This window comes from Buteo buteo, chromosome 10 (genome assembly GCF_964188355.1).
Source record: "Buteo buteo chromosome 10, bButBut1.hap1.1, whole genome shotgun sequence".
NCBI classification, from domain to species: domain Eukaryota; kingdom Metazoa; phylum Chordata; class Aves; order Accipitriformes; family Accipitridae; genus Buteo; species Buteo buteo.
In genome coordinates, this window is record NC_134180.1 from 35,994,568 (window position 1) to 36,010,206 (window position 15,639).

The 15,639-nt window shown below is 40.3% G+C and overlaps 1 protein-coding gene across 1 annotated transcript in view; it reads right to left on the reverse strand.

Annotated features, from left to right (window-relative positions):
• Positions 1-15,639, reverse strand: part of AGBL4 (AGBL carboxypeptidase 4) — a 957,921-nt gene that overhangs the window by 195,582 nt on the left and 746,700 nt on the right. Inside the window, exon 7 of the mRNA XM_075037073.1 lies at positions 7,225-7,339. Within this exon, the coding sequence (XP_074893174.1) occupies positions 7,225-7,339 (115 nt within the window). The remainder of the gene's footprint in view (positions 1-7,224; positions 7,340-15,639) is intronic.

Here is a 15,639-nt window from a genome sequence, read left to right on the forward strand (position 1 = left end):
AAGGGCCAGAGAAAACCTCTGCCGCTCACTTGCCCCCCTGGTCTTTTCCTTTGCTACTACCCAGAGCACACCTGTGTCTTCTGCAGATCCACACTGGACTTTGCTTTCCGGAACCCCAACCTGGCATACTGCATGACCTGGGAGGTCCAAAACAGACGCAAACACACATGGGACATGGGAAGAAGACAGCACAGAATATTCCTGACCTGTCCTCAATGCCAAGCAAGAGCTGGGGGAGGAGAAAGCTTCTGCCATGCCTCATCCTCTCCCCCAGCTGCATGGGAGAAGGCGATAAAAGGAAATGGCCATTCCCTCACTGTGGCAGGTCTCTTTCTGTTTGGTTTTTTTCCCCATTATCAGGATGGTTGGTCCTGGCCACAGCTATGTTTTTTAATCCAACAACAGGCTGTCAAAAGACACTGAAGCATTGGAAAAACCCCTTGGATTTCCAATTTTGAAATTGGAAAGGGAGGAGAAGAGAAGAGCTCAGTTGCCACCACTCTTTCGGGGGTCAGCAACGCACTCGGCACCTATGGCCTGCCTCTCCTGTCCTCCCGGCTACAAAGGGGAACATCATTTGCCTCCATGAGTCACCAGCCCCCAGCTGATACTAAATGTGATCTAGGCAGGCACAGAGAGAGACTCTCTGGCATCAGTAACACATAATCTAAATTAAGAAGACAAACAAGGTGCAAGAGGGGCCACGGAGAAGTCCACAAAGCTCAGAGCAGGCTGAAGTGGGTGATGCTTCCTGCACTGGGGTAGGAGCTGAACAGCTTCAGGCCAGAGGAGACTGAGCGAGCTAATGCTTACCGTCTGAGGCCAAACCAGACAAGCGCTAGGAAGACAAATCCACTGCACGTTACTGAGCAGACAGAAATCCCAAGAGTTCAGGAAGTCTGAAACAAAAATCACTGGAAGCTGGGGAAGTACCTGGGGCAAAGCATCTTATAGGCATCTCCTGCTTTTGGGAGGAAAGTGGCACTGACCACTGCTGCGTTAGCGGATAGTGGGCTTGTGAGGTCTGACACAGCATGGCTGTTCTCACAGACCTCCTAAGATGTATAGCCTCTGCTTTGGTCACAACTGAATCAGAAAAAAAATAAATAGGAAATTCATGGCAAGGAACAAACCTCCATTTTGTGGGATTGAAAAATCCCTGTTTTTCAATAATAAGAAATAGTTCTATATTGTCAGGGGATGGAACATACTTTTCCTGACTTGGTGTATTTTTAGAGTACAATTCTCTCTCAATCACATCCCTTCTTCCCTTGGGTTAATGTACAACGGACATTCTTTTCATTCAGGCAAAAATCCCACTAGAGGAAGACGAGAAGCGGCATGTGCTGCAAGTTTTGAAAGAGATGAGAAATTTCACACTATCCTGATATCTTCTGGGTAACTGCTTATTTTATGATGACTAATAGGCAATTACTATGGTAATACCGCAATACAACATGTGTGAGGTTTGGGAATGAGAAATTATAGGTAACTAGTTTGGACTCATTTCTATGGTAACAAAAAGTAATTGTCATTAAATACCAGTTATATTGCGGCTGTACCTGGTAATTATAGATTTTTTATGCCCAGTAACATAAATAAAACCAATAAATTTATTCAAAAGGTCCATGATTGTTTACTTATATGTTGTTATATAGAATACACAATGACAAACGCCTAATTAGGAAAAATAAACTCCATTGAGAGCTTCATCTTGTCATCTCAGATGGATACTCTGTTTTTCAATTCAAGGCAATGCATTAATTTCATATGCATTAAAAGAAGCTAAGAAAAAACCCTTCCCCACCAGAAAAATAGGTGAAAAATAATCAAGAGATATTATGCAAAAGACAGTATGCACACAAGTAGCCATGTCTCATAACTGGACAAGTGACAGTAAGAACCATATAACATAACCAGTCACTGTGAACGTACATATACACATGTATGTATGCAGGTATAGGTACATCCTCCAAAGTGATATCATCAAAGACCAAAATCAGCCCTCCTCAGTGTTACAACATATAGTTCTGATTTAGAGCTAAAATAATTTGGATAAAGTCCACGTATACTTTTATTGGTAAAAGACAGTTTACAGCTCATAAACCACATGTGAACACAAATGTTGAACTTTTGACTGTTTCTAGAGTCACAGAAATAAAGTCCACAAAAACTATTCAGGATAAATCTGAAATATTTAATCTGGTCCAAAGCCTAGTTTTCTGTTTGTATTTCAGACTCTTCAAAAGGGATCCTTAAAAAAGGCCAGATTTTAAACAGATCATGCCATTAACTAAAAAAAAAAAAAAAAATAAATTTGTCCTTTATAAAATGCTGACATGAATCATTTTAAATGTTTCTCAAGCCTTCCCAGCTCCCTTTTTTCACTTGAAAAAATTTGCCAGATTCAACTCTCTTCCACAAACCATTTCAGTTGTTACAAAACTACATTTCTGGGCAAAATTATACCATTTGTCTAAAACATTTCATCCCAACACAGCTTTCATTGCAATATGGACTCTGACACTGTTTACTGTGAATTTGGCTTTCCAGCCTGGGTAGAACTGGCCTCCTTTCTTTCTGTCCAACAAATTGCTTTGTTAACCCCTCACACAAGCAAGCAGTAAAGATTGTGTTGACTTCAAAAATATCATACCTGCAGTGAGACAAGAAAGGATTAGAATCAGCATGTGCCCTCTTCTTCCCATTCACACAAATTCTTGCAGTCCCTACCATCAAGTTAGAAGGATATTGTAATGATGACAGTTTAGAACATTTCAGCTAATTCATGGCTTTAATTTACTGAAGGCTGATACTGCTACAGCTAACCAACTGAAGGCAAGACAGAAACAGCAAGGAACGGGAACCTTACTGGGTCAGGCAACAAAGCCTTTAGAGAACGGTCAGGGTATTTCAACTGCCTTGTCATAGCATTTCTGGGATACCTCAGTGAAGAGCTGCCCAGACTAAGAAACACATCCCTTTTGGTGCCAGTATAGGGTTTCATCTCTGGAAGGTGAGGCTGACAAATTGGAACTAATCTAAGATGGTATGGTACAGTCATCTCGCCTGCAGGGACACATTTCAGCATTCAGCTGCAGAATGCCAGCTTAAGAACAAGCTCTTGATAAAGGAAAGTTCAGGCCAAGCCTGGGGATGCACGACTTTTAAATCAAGAACACATTTTTTTTCTTAGTCTAACCCCACCTCCCTGGGGATGGTAATAAGTTCAGAAGATGATAATGCTATACTGCAAACAGAGAGAGAAAAGTCAAGAAATCTCTTCCCAGCACTAGTTTTCCTTTATTTCCTAAAACTGCTTCACAGTTTAATCCATCAGAGAGGGTGAGGTTAGTGTTACGGAGAAACTCACAAATATTTTTATTTTTTGCCATGCTCTTTCACAAAGCTAAAGATCAAGTCATGAACCATGCCCAGCAACAGGGGTCTTTCAATTTAAGTGAAAGCTGAGGACAAGTTCCCAGCCAGAACAGAGGGCAAATTATGCTGAAGACTGACTATTTTAGCTAGGTCAACCAACAGCATCTTCTTGGGCAATTTAATTAACAAGCCCATGTGGCATAACATTTTCTACACACTGTAACTGCAAAGCCAGTTACACTTGGAAGTACAGTAATACCAGGCTTTAAAGACTTCAAGACAGGGATGAAGCCTGTCTTCCTGTTTTGGGAGAGATCCTACGTCCCTGACCACAGTGAACAGTGGGTACCTCTCATTATCCTGGAAGTTAGAAAGAGCTGGGTATACTCATGTGGCAAGAAAAGGGCTAGGTGAGGGGGTTGGTTTCACTGAAGAAAGAGCACAGTCTAGTAGGTTTCTTCACAGAAGGGTATGATGCTAACAAACCAGCAAACAACAGCTAGCACTGCAAGCAGGAGCAATCCCGATTAGTAACTCAGTACTTTGGCTTGCAGGTGAATTTGCACTCTGAGGGCTCCACTTCTCTGCACCTAACCCCTCTGATGCTTGTACCCAGCCAACTCTGATGTACTGTAGTGGTTTGCCCATGATTTTTCATTTCTCAGCTCTTTTCAGAAAGAAACAGGTGAAAGTAAAAATTAAATGTTCTGATTTCTAAACAGTCAGGCAGAAGTTCCACTGGAAATAAAGTCCAGTAGAGGTAATTTCACCAACTCGCTTGGTTTATGTACATAAGTAATAGCTATTAAGAGATAGAACCGCTCTAGTTCACTACCTCTGAAGAGATTTATGCTCTAAGATTACAATCAAATTGCAACTTTTGTCCATTTATTTTTAAAAAATACTTTTTAAAATTGTGTATAAACATTCTGAATTAGAGGGGTTGCTATACCACCCCTTTAGGTCACATAAGGCACCTTGTCTTTTCATTCCTAACTGTATGGGTTCACAAATACACTTAAACTCTTGCATATACTTGAACAAATCAGTAAAGTTTAGCACGCTGTTTCCATGCATCCTGATACACTGGGCGCTGATATTCATTTCCATGACCATTTCTTTTAGAGCCGTCTGAATGTACACGCAACTTATAAACAACCTTCCTCACAGATGTGTCTGTGCCGTGAGCACTTGTGCTTTATAGCTGTGATATTAAACTCACTTGTTGCTGGTTATGAACATTTCACCACAAGAAAGTCCCTTTAGAGTCACAACCCATTTGGTCTGTTCTCTTGAGAATGAGCAACAGTTTATAGATAACACACAGTTCTTGGCATTATTGTTGCAGATTTGGCTTAATCTCCTAAACCTCAGTTCACAAGCACTGAGAACAAAGGAACAAGGATTTTGGAGAAGAGCACAGGACCCACACCCTCAGGGAAAGTCCTGCATCCCCAAAAATGACAATGAAGAAAATCCCATCAGCCAAATGTAACCATATCCTAGGTAAATGAGTGGTTAGTTCCTGTTTTGATCACAGGAGAACTACTATATCCCATCCCTTCTATGAGAACTGCTGACATACTCAGGCTTTTAATGGTGCCCGCTGCGCCTGGGATTTCAGAGGACAGCAGAGTGCATCCGACAGTATACTTTGCCAATTGTACAAAGCTGTGTACTGAGGGGGTAAAAAAATCTCTCTCACACTGGCAGGAGATCAATTTACAAACTCAAGCATGAGGTTTAATTACCCATTTCATTATCTTAGCTTGCATAGCTCTGAATGTGAACCTTCAATGAACCAAAGAAATAGTCACTAGCTGCTGCTTTGAGAAAGAGGGAGATAACAGGAAGTAAAAGTTCAAACGCCTAAAACTGCTCTTGCTGCATATAGCACCACAGACCTTGTTTGCAAAAGCAAGAGGATTGTCCCCAGCCAATAGATCTGTGTTATTCCATGCTACGTGGAAGACTTCTGAAAGTCCTATTTATGTGCTAATCTGAACAAAGACCAAAAGAGATGAAACAGACTTATCTAGCCAATCACAGAGAAGCCTCAGAGCTAAATTTTCAAATACTAGCAATTGATCCTTAGAGATTTTTAAAAAATTCATCCAGTAAATTCAAGCAAATAAATTGTGATGTGCTTGTGGATTTTGTATGAGCAGGAAATAAAGTGTTTGCTGTAAATTATTCACTCAGCACTAGTTAACTACAACACCAGCACGTTACTAGGCTTTTTAATATTCTTCTCAAGATAATAGGTAGCATTTTGCTTATTACCCTCATTTTTAAGTTATCAGTTACATTAGGCCATTTGTCAATAAAGTGAAGAATTGCAAGAAAATCAAATGCTTTTCCAACTACCTCATTAAAAGTCTCTTTAGTTCAGGAGGGTTGAAAATTCTGCACATCTTGAAAAGCTAATGCAATAGTATACCATCAAGCTCAGCAATTCCAAATGAATTCACATGCCCTTTCATAATAACTGGGTTACCAAAAGGCTTTTCAAGTTATGAGCCATATGCATGTCTGTAAAGCTGCATGCCTCTCAAAAAGTATAAATAATAGTGCAGGAGAAAAACCTACAGGGCAAGTTTATGGGGGAAAATGAAAGCTACTTAATTGCAACTGGAGTTGCCTACGTGCAGGGCACCTGGAACAGAGTAAAAGCAATGTAGTATCAGATTCTAGAGCCATTTTAGGGCTTTATTCCTGTAAGGTGACATAACCATTATGATAAATTCCTTGTGCTGTCAGACACCACTACTGCAATATTGCTCTCTGGTTTTGGATTTGCCAAGAGTTGAGGGAGTATCAGTGTAGCTGGAAGGAGACCATGTGCCCTTGGACATTTCACTCACAAAACATGTATACAAGCACTGTTGAAATCACCCATGCAATTCCCTGCTATTTCAGTTTAGTAAGTAGCAAAGCACAGAAGGACTAAGAAGCGCATATCAAACCAAAGAGAAGCCAGCAGCACCATTTTCTGCAACTTCTAGCTTCTTCCTCAGTGGTCTCCTCATCCACACAATAACCCAGTCTTATTCTGCTTAGCAATGCAATACGTAATTAGATCAAAGCTCAAGGTAGCCTGGCTACAGAGTGTGTTGTGTTATTTAGTCTTGCGCTGTAAGCAAAACCACATACAGTATATTACATTTCTCAGGGGCTTCTCCAGAGAACTATGTGGTACATGTAATTGCCCCCACAAACAAATCATCAACTAATCAACTGCTTTTCATTATCACCTCCAGCAGCACATTTATTTTGTAAATAAATGCATTAAGAGCTAACAATTTTAGGGAAAACAAAAGATTATCTGAATACATTCTCAACAGAGGAGGTGGTAAAGTAGTAATTCAAATACTAAAATGAAGCAAAATTAGCATAGGGTGGAATGATTATTCCATTCCATGTATCCCTATCTATTACAGTACCATAATAGACTGAAATCTGTGACTTTAATGGATGATCTGGGTAGTTGAAGGGAACTGTGATTGACTGACACATTTACATAGAGGCTGATGAGCAGCATAATGAATGCATTTATAAAACACAGCTAAGGTCTAACTCTAAGCTGACTTCAACTCCCACACCTAGAAGAGGCTTGCAGAGCAGATACTCTGCTATCTTGGAGAATTGCTCTCTACATCCTGAAGCAAGCAAAGTTGCCATTGAGACCCCTTCCTTGATGGGAACTTCAGGAAGCATGTGGCCACAAGAACCTCCAATTTAAGAGGAATTAATTGAAACAAGCCATATAAGATTCAGTGACAAAACAGTGCAGGGTGAATAAGGTAGATACAACAATACACAGATTCATACTCCACACCATACCTGTAATTTCCTAGGTATACTCCATCAGGATTGAGCATGGGTGCAATCTTGAAGACCAGGTGGTCTCTCAGTACTTTTGCAATAGGATGCTGGCTCACAAGGAAATCAATTATACCTGAGAAAAACGAAAGAAGAGTTTGAAGAGGGAGGGTTATGACATCAATGATTTCCAGATAGCTATCTGAAATTTCACATATAAAAGATTAGAATAATGTCCTGGTTTTGGCTGGGATAGAGTTCATTTTCTTCTTAGTAGCTGGTATAGTGTTACATTTTGGATTCAGTATAAGAAGAATGTTGATAAAACACTGATGTTTTTGGTTGTTGCTATGTAATGTTTAGACTAAGTCAAGGATTTTTCAGCTTCTCATGCCCAGCCAGCAAGAAGGCTGGAGGGGCACAAGAAGTTGGGAGGGGACACAGCCAGGGCAGCTGACCCAAACTGGCCAAAGGGGTATTCCATACCATGTGATGTCATGCCCAGCATATAAACTGGGGACAGTTGGCCAGGGTGACACAGATCACTGCTTGGGAACTAGCTGGGCATTGGTCGGTAAGTGGTGAGCAATTGCACTGTGCATCACTTGTTTTGTATATTCCAATTCTTTTACTATTATTATTATTGTCATTTTATTATTTTTATTATCATCACTATTATTTTCTTCCTTTATGTTCTATTAAACTGTTCTTATCTCAACCCACGAGTTTTCCCAATTCTCTCCCCCATTCCACTGGGGGGGAGAAGTGACTGAGTGGCTGCGTGGTGCTTAGTTGCTGGCTGGGGTTAAACCATGACAAATGATCATTCTTCTTTATTCCTGGCACTGCTCCTGTTTCCAACAGAATAAACCACATGCAATCACATAGCACCTGCCACCTTCTAAAAACTCCAGAAATAAGAACTTTAAGGATAAATACCTTAGTCCATCCTCATAATGCAAGTACAATATGGCTACATTATCAGACACTGTCAAGTTTCCACAGGGGGAGAAGTTACTGCCCATCAGCTGAGCCACAATAACAAAACATTTCTCCTCCTAAGTGGTGAAATGAAGTAAAACCTACTAGTTTAAGCCTAGCACCTTACATACCCAGCATGCATACATGGGCACATACTGCAGCTGAGCTCATGAGTGGCAATTTATTGAGCTGAGGCACCTCAAATTTGTTTGAACAGATGCCCAGACCTATCCTTGACATGAAGACAGAGTTCATATCATCTGCATGTATAAAGAGATATAAAATGCCTCACTAGAACTGGGACAGTTACATAAACTCTGTACCAGGCACAGGATAAATATGGGATTGGTAGACTGGAATTTATAAAGTCAGATTCTTCCCTTACTTTACACCCATAAAAACCAGGAGTAACTCCACCTCATCAGTGAAGCTCTTTTAATGTGGAACTAAGGCAAGCGACAGGGGAACCAGATCCTAAATGCCCTTCCTTCGGGCTCAATCACAACACCAGACCCCACAGGACCTCTTGCCTCTGAGCCTTGTGCTCAGGGAGTGACTAAACATCTCCTTCCTCCAAGGCTGGTGCTGGGGCAGGAGGCAGGCAGTCTGGCAGTTAAATTCATTGCTTATTCCTCCACTGAGTTGGTACTGACAGAAATAGCTTCCAGGGAATGAATGTCGAGATAAATTGAGTTCCTGTGTAATCTCAGGACACCCACAGATAGGTCATGACAATTTGCTATTTATTGTAAGGTCCATCCTGTGAAGTAGGAACCATTTACTAAATTTCCCCAGAATAAATCAATCACTATGCTCTAATAACAGGATAAAATTAAGCAGAGAAAAATTAAGGCTGATCATCAGTAAAATTTCACTAATCGCAAGTTCTATTAGATTGTGGAATTGTCTCTCTAGGGGAAGAGTGGAATCCCGTCATCAGAAACATTTAACACTGGACAGGGCAAAGCCTTAGGTAACAGACATAACAAGCAACAATTCAGCATAGAAGAGATGGCATGGGCTAACTAGCTGACTTCAAAAAAGCTGACTTTAGACCTGATTTTTTGTAATCCAATCAAAATCTTGAAAAACAAACAAGCTAAAAGCCACGTACATGCCAGGTTAAACACACTTGTTTATAGCTTGGCTGAAAGATGGGACCAAAATCTCACATTCTGTACAACTCCTTCATTTAGCCTATTTCCTAAGGCCCATTTTGTATTTCAAATACTAACAAATCTGAACCTATGCTGCTGTTGGAATGAATTCTAACTTGCTGAGGCACATGGGGAAAAAATGAGGCTTCTGTAATGTCTAAGACGATCAAGGTATAATTGACTCTAAACTTCAGCAACTTTTTCATCTATTAGTGACTAATCCCAAAGAAGAGAAAGTCCCTTTCTGTAACCAGGTCTTCCACTTGAGAAGAGACTAAACCTGAATTTCTGAGGCAAATTAGCATACACATAATTATATTGCTCAGGAAATGTTTCTGCAATTACCTCCTCCCAATGAAGGAAACCGAACATCGATCTGCTTTTTGGCTGGTGTTGTGTCTGTTGTTCATTATACAACAGCAAGAACACAAAGAAACGACAGGGACACAGTTGGATCCTGAATAACCAGGTTTCCTAACTGTATGCAAACATGAAAGTCTTAGCTATGTTAAACTGCTGCTCTAACTGTTTTCTGGCAGTGTCTAAAACATAATCAACAGTACGCACACCTGGAGGGCTCAAAACTACTTAAAGGGATACAATCCCACGCTTAGTCCACGGCTTCTCGAGACACTATGCTGGTTTTAGTTGTAAAGAATTTACAACTAGACTCAAAACATCACATCAGTTCGTGCTTTCTAAAATACTTGGAAGAGTTAACTGTTCAGAAATCAGTATGTCCAGAACATACTTTATCCTAGGTCAGGTATGACCTTTCAAAGCAGCTACAATAAAAGTGGCATAAATATCGCATCATGTACACGATCATTGCTTCACCAAAGACCTTGGCGGAACAGTTTTGCCATGAGATCTGGCAGTGCACCAAGTGCATACTTGTGACAGCTCTTCATACAGCAGGGAGGACCACAAATACCTCAGGGATAACACGACTGCTTTTCATTCAGGAGGTAACACAAGAGCCCAAACTCTCAGAACTTTGCTCTGCCTGTAACTCTGCCAGGGAAGAGGCTTGTCCAGGTTCTGCTCATTTTGCTCCTGTTATTGATGCAGCCTCACTCAAAGAGCTTGGCAAAGGTGTCTTGGCAACTAGAAGCTACAGTTTTCAGCTTCACACAGGGAATTATTATTCCCTAACCAAGAACATGCTATGACGTGGAAGGCTGTGTATAAACATGTAATGGGTGAGCCTCTGCTCTGCATGATTCACTGTTGCACCAGGCACACCAGACTAAAGGGAAGAGACTGACTTTGGGCACCCAGCAGCTTGGTGGCAAACGAGACCCAGCATTTACCAATGTACCACAATCTATTAGGGGGTACTGCAGCCAAGTTCACCCAATCCAAAGAGATTTACTGTATTTTCTTATTAAGGAAACAGTTAATTAAATCTGAAGAAGTCCTACCCCATGATAAAAATACAAAGCAAGCGTTAAAAATAACTGACTCACAGAAGTCTAATCTGGAAGTAAAGGCAGCTCTAAGGAACATAAGAGAAGCATCAGATGAAAGTATACATCTACATATACAAACCTCACCATAAAATTATTGTAAGCATCCAAACAATCAATACAATTATCAAATAGCTTTGTCTTTCAGAGGAACCCAATAGTCTCTCGATCAATAACGTTTAAAGTAAAAAGACAGATATCAGAGTATTAAAAAAATACCATTGCAGAGAACTTGGTCCTCCTGTTAATAAATCAATACAAACTAAATTTTACAGCTTCTATAATCAGCAAGAGACATATCAGTGTATCTCATTAGGCCGGGGTTAAGAATTTGGCAGCAACCAAAGCCCATTTAATATCATTTACTTCAAGGCAGACATGGCAATACAACAGATGCCCTAATTTATTTGTTGATCTTTGTATTAAAATAACAGTTTGCTGGTAAACAGGAAGGGTAATGATGGCAGTCACCCTTGTTAGTGGCTAATAATTGCTTAATTTGTCCACTAATTGACCTGTGCTACTGTTGAAGCACTGGATCGTGTTGCAGGGCATGAAGTAAACAAGGCCACTGTAATGTTACTTTAGAGAATGACTTCTGGAAATAGAACTACTTATTGCTATAAATTTTCTCTTCACAGATGAGCAGATTAATTGGTCTGCCAATTAGTCTGCTATTAAAGAAAAAAAGGGCTGCCCACAGATTGGTTGGATCTTCGAACCACAGCCCTAGTTTGGGTCAAATGAAATAATCCAATCTGAATCAGTCACATCAGCTATGAAAAATAAGACAAGCATTATTTAAAAACAAATCTCTGTGGCTGGAGATCAAGGAAAATAGCCCAATAACTAAGTATTAGCTCTTCAAGTGACTTTATTTTAAAGTGGAGAACATGATGGAGTGGGCCTACTCAGGCACATTACAGTGTGGAAAAGTTGTCCAATTAAAAGAAGCAAAACAATATAGATTATTTTCATATCAAGCTTTCTGGAAAGTAATTAAAATCATTACTTTTCAAATAATAACATGCAATTATAGATGCTGCCTGGAACTAGAACAGCTCAGAAATCAGCATTCAGCCATGACATAAGAAGAGGCTTATCCATAGTCCACTAAAAATCAACCAAAGTCTTTACATTAACTTCAAGGCGCTTTTCATAGTTGTGAGGGAAAGGAAAAAAAGAATTGAAAACAAGGAAAAGGGAAAACAATACTGACAACTGCAAGTCACTTGATACACAGTCACAATGGCTCCAAAACCCCAGTTTTTTAAGTCTTTCTCGGTGAACACAGCTTCACTGCAACTGTGCTAAATCAGGACCAAATCTCCTCTACTCTTAGTCACTTCTCTATCATTATTCTTTCTCAAAGCTAAATGCACTTTCTCAAATTTCCCTTGCCTTCTGCAGCTTAGGAACCTTTCACATACTCCAACACCAGATCCTGTGGCATTTCTCTGCCCTCCCTAATCCAGCTCAAACTATCTTCTGGTGCTTCACAAGCAAGTCAATCATTCCCTCTCCCATAACATGTCAAAGCAACCTTCTCTGCTTACACGATTTCCACTGTTCTGTCTGGATGTTTCCTCAGTCAACCACATTAAACTCTGTTTAAACTTCCTGCTGTCTCTAACATGACCTCTCCACATTTGCTCTTTCCAAAGAAAAGTCTGTCTTATTCCTTGTTTCTCCATTACCCCATCCTTTCACTCTCAGTCTGACAATATGTTTAATTGTATAACTATATAATGCATTTACCCTGCTTCTATTACTGAAAATCTAATCACCACAGATCCTAATGCAATATGGCAACTGCTAATGCAAACATATCCTGGACTGTGTCTAGCATATGCCAAGAAGTGATTTATATTTTCAGACCCATTTCCTAACACTGAATAGCTGCTGGTATCCTGCAGTCAGCTCACCATAGCCTGCCGGTTAAAGAGAACGTAACAATTAGGATCTACACAACAACAGGATAACAATAATAATTGGAAAACAAATACAAGGGAGTCCTGAATGCTTATGCTTATATAAAACTACTGAAATGTTCTGCTAAAGGAGATCAAAACCAATGTGAAACACACTATACTTACACTTTTGTGAAGAATAGGAAAGCAAAAATGCAGGGGTGGGCTTTTTGGAGAGGTCTTTTAATGTGATGGTGACAAAAAATATCAGATGATAAGGCCAAGCAGCTACAATATTCTGCCTCCACAGAACAAGTACAGCACAAGCAGTAAGCAATAGCAAGACACTACTGTGCCACCATTTGTCTGTGAAGGAGCTCTCGGCAAAGGGGCCCTTGTCTGTTCAGCCTTTGCCCTTTCTTGTGGGACTGCAGAAAAAAAAAACCCCAAACAATAAAACAAAACATGAAAAAGACAGATGGACACTCTTCTCCGTTCCAGCATGGTAGGAAAGGTGTCACACACACTGAACCCTACTCAACACAGGTCACAGCAATGCTGTACCAGGGTTGTCTCTACAGAATGCGCATCTGTGCTTTCAGTTCAGCCCCCAGCACAGGCCAATAGATAGAAATGATCCAATAATATCTTAGCCTGAAGTGTTTCCAATATTCAACACAACAGCAAGGAAAAAAAAAGGCATGTGAATGGTGATAAACGAGCAGAGCTGAGTCACAGCAGGGTTATTGACATGATCTAACATCATGCTGTCACTGAAATTATCCCTACAAAAGATCATCGCATAGAGTGATCCATAAGTACAAGATCATTGCAGATGCTGACTCTGTTCCTTCTTACAGTGCTGCTTCTCCTCTTAACGTGTAAAAACAGACTGCCGAACTCAACTGGTTTTGTTTTTTTTTTTTTACACTTCTGAGAAACACATTTATTGGGCGGGGGGGGGCACACAAGGGTACACACATTGATTCTAACATCAATACAGAAGGAATTTATAGATTTGGAATACTTTATTAATTGGTTTCCTTATCTTTCCAAAGGTCCCTTTGGAATCCATAGCAAAACCAAAGTTTATTTCATCAAAAATGATAAAAATAATATGGGTCATGAAGGAGCACTGCAAAAGTAAAACAGGCACCTGGTTACAGTGTTAGATGAAGGAATATTGTTGCCTGAAGTATATCAATCAGTAGTTTCCAGTTGCCAAGCCTGACTATATCTGCATGCATATGCCTCTCTTTAAGTAGTTACTGCAATTAAGTGAGAGCGGGAAGATCCAGAACACTGGCTGTTATTTCATTAACTCCCTCTCTGGCCATCCTCAGTACACACAAAAGCGTGAGGGAATTGCTTGCGCTCGGAGAGAGATGTGACACCATGCACAGAACCTTAGCGAGTATTCATCAGATCCTACTTTTCAGGTCACCCTCTGCTTCTCCTGTTTCCTCTATGCTGATGCTCAAATTTCATCCAAGCTTCCCCCAGGACAGGATCAGAGGGGGCCTGCACAGGCCTGCGGGTACCACATGATGAAAAACAATCAAGTTCTTAGAAAATGCAGAGGAGGTAACAATTTTTCCCAGTAGTTCCCATGGACAGGAAGCTTTCAAGGGAGACAACAGCTAAACAACACAATTACCCATGACAAAACACATAGGAGCCAAGCAAAGCAGGTGAGACAGCATTAGGAAGGATGTGGTAGGTCAAACAGATACATTCCTGGTTATGGTTCATCTAAAGTGTACAGAAAGAGAAGGGCTGATTGATGCTCCTGGAATACCAAGCCTTTTGATTGCAAAGCAATTTGTCCCCAACTAGACAAGTAAATATTTCAGTGCTAGGCAACATCTCGTTGCTTAATGTGGTTAGTTAAAAGCACCCCAAAAAGTCTTCAGGCTCCTGTTGTCATTTCAGTTGTTTTTTTATCTGCAACCATCATTGCTATCGTAAAGCAAACAAACAAACAAATAAAAACCCTACAGATAAATCCCTAGTGAGTTGTACACATGGCCCTACTTCACCTATTTTTAAAGAAATTTTAATCAACTTGAGACAGAAAAGTTGCACACCTAACTTTAAGGATTCAGCTGTGATAAGCAGATTGATTAGGAGCACATCAAGCTATATTATGGCATATTTGTTCTTTTATTTACCATTTACTCATCTATTCTCTGCTGTAACTCTATGTCTCTTCAAAACACAGTATTAAAAGCAAAGGAAATCTCAAATAATGGAATAAAATGAATGTGCAGGAAATGAATGGGTGAATTAGATTACAGCAGATGAAACACTGAGGTCTCAAAAGCAAAATGCAGGGAGTTTATTTAATTTGTTACTCTTTTAAAATGAAAATATGCTCACTGACTTGAATTAGTAATTTCCCTGTTTTAAGATATGTTAGGCCATTACAGCTAGGCCTGTTTCCAGAGCAGTGAAATAAATGGAAAACAGCCAGTCTCCCAGGGAACCCGCTAGCTCACTGCATTTTGCCAGCCCAGTGAAACAGTGCTAATGTCAGCTCCAGAGAAAACCGTGCTTCTGCTGTAGGGGCTGCATGCAAAGGAATTGATAATGACTAGCAACAAATACTTAAAATGGCAGAGCAAGGCACTATGGATTTTAACTCAAGTTTTAATGTGCATGGTAAGCCCAGACAGTAATTGATTTAAAGAACATCTGAAAAATCATTGTTCCTGACCTCTCCCTCCCTCTCTCCTCCAGTTATCATAGGGTTCCACAAATAATTAATCTGGTGTTCAGCGTGGCTGAAACACAAATCCATGTGAAGGAAGCAAGAGGTGGGAACATTTCAACTGCTTTCTGGAACACCCAATAAAGTTATAAAAAAACCTTCTCACACTGTTGTATGGATACAGGAGACATTTCTGCCATTACAGCCCC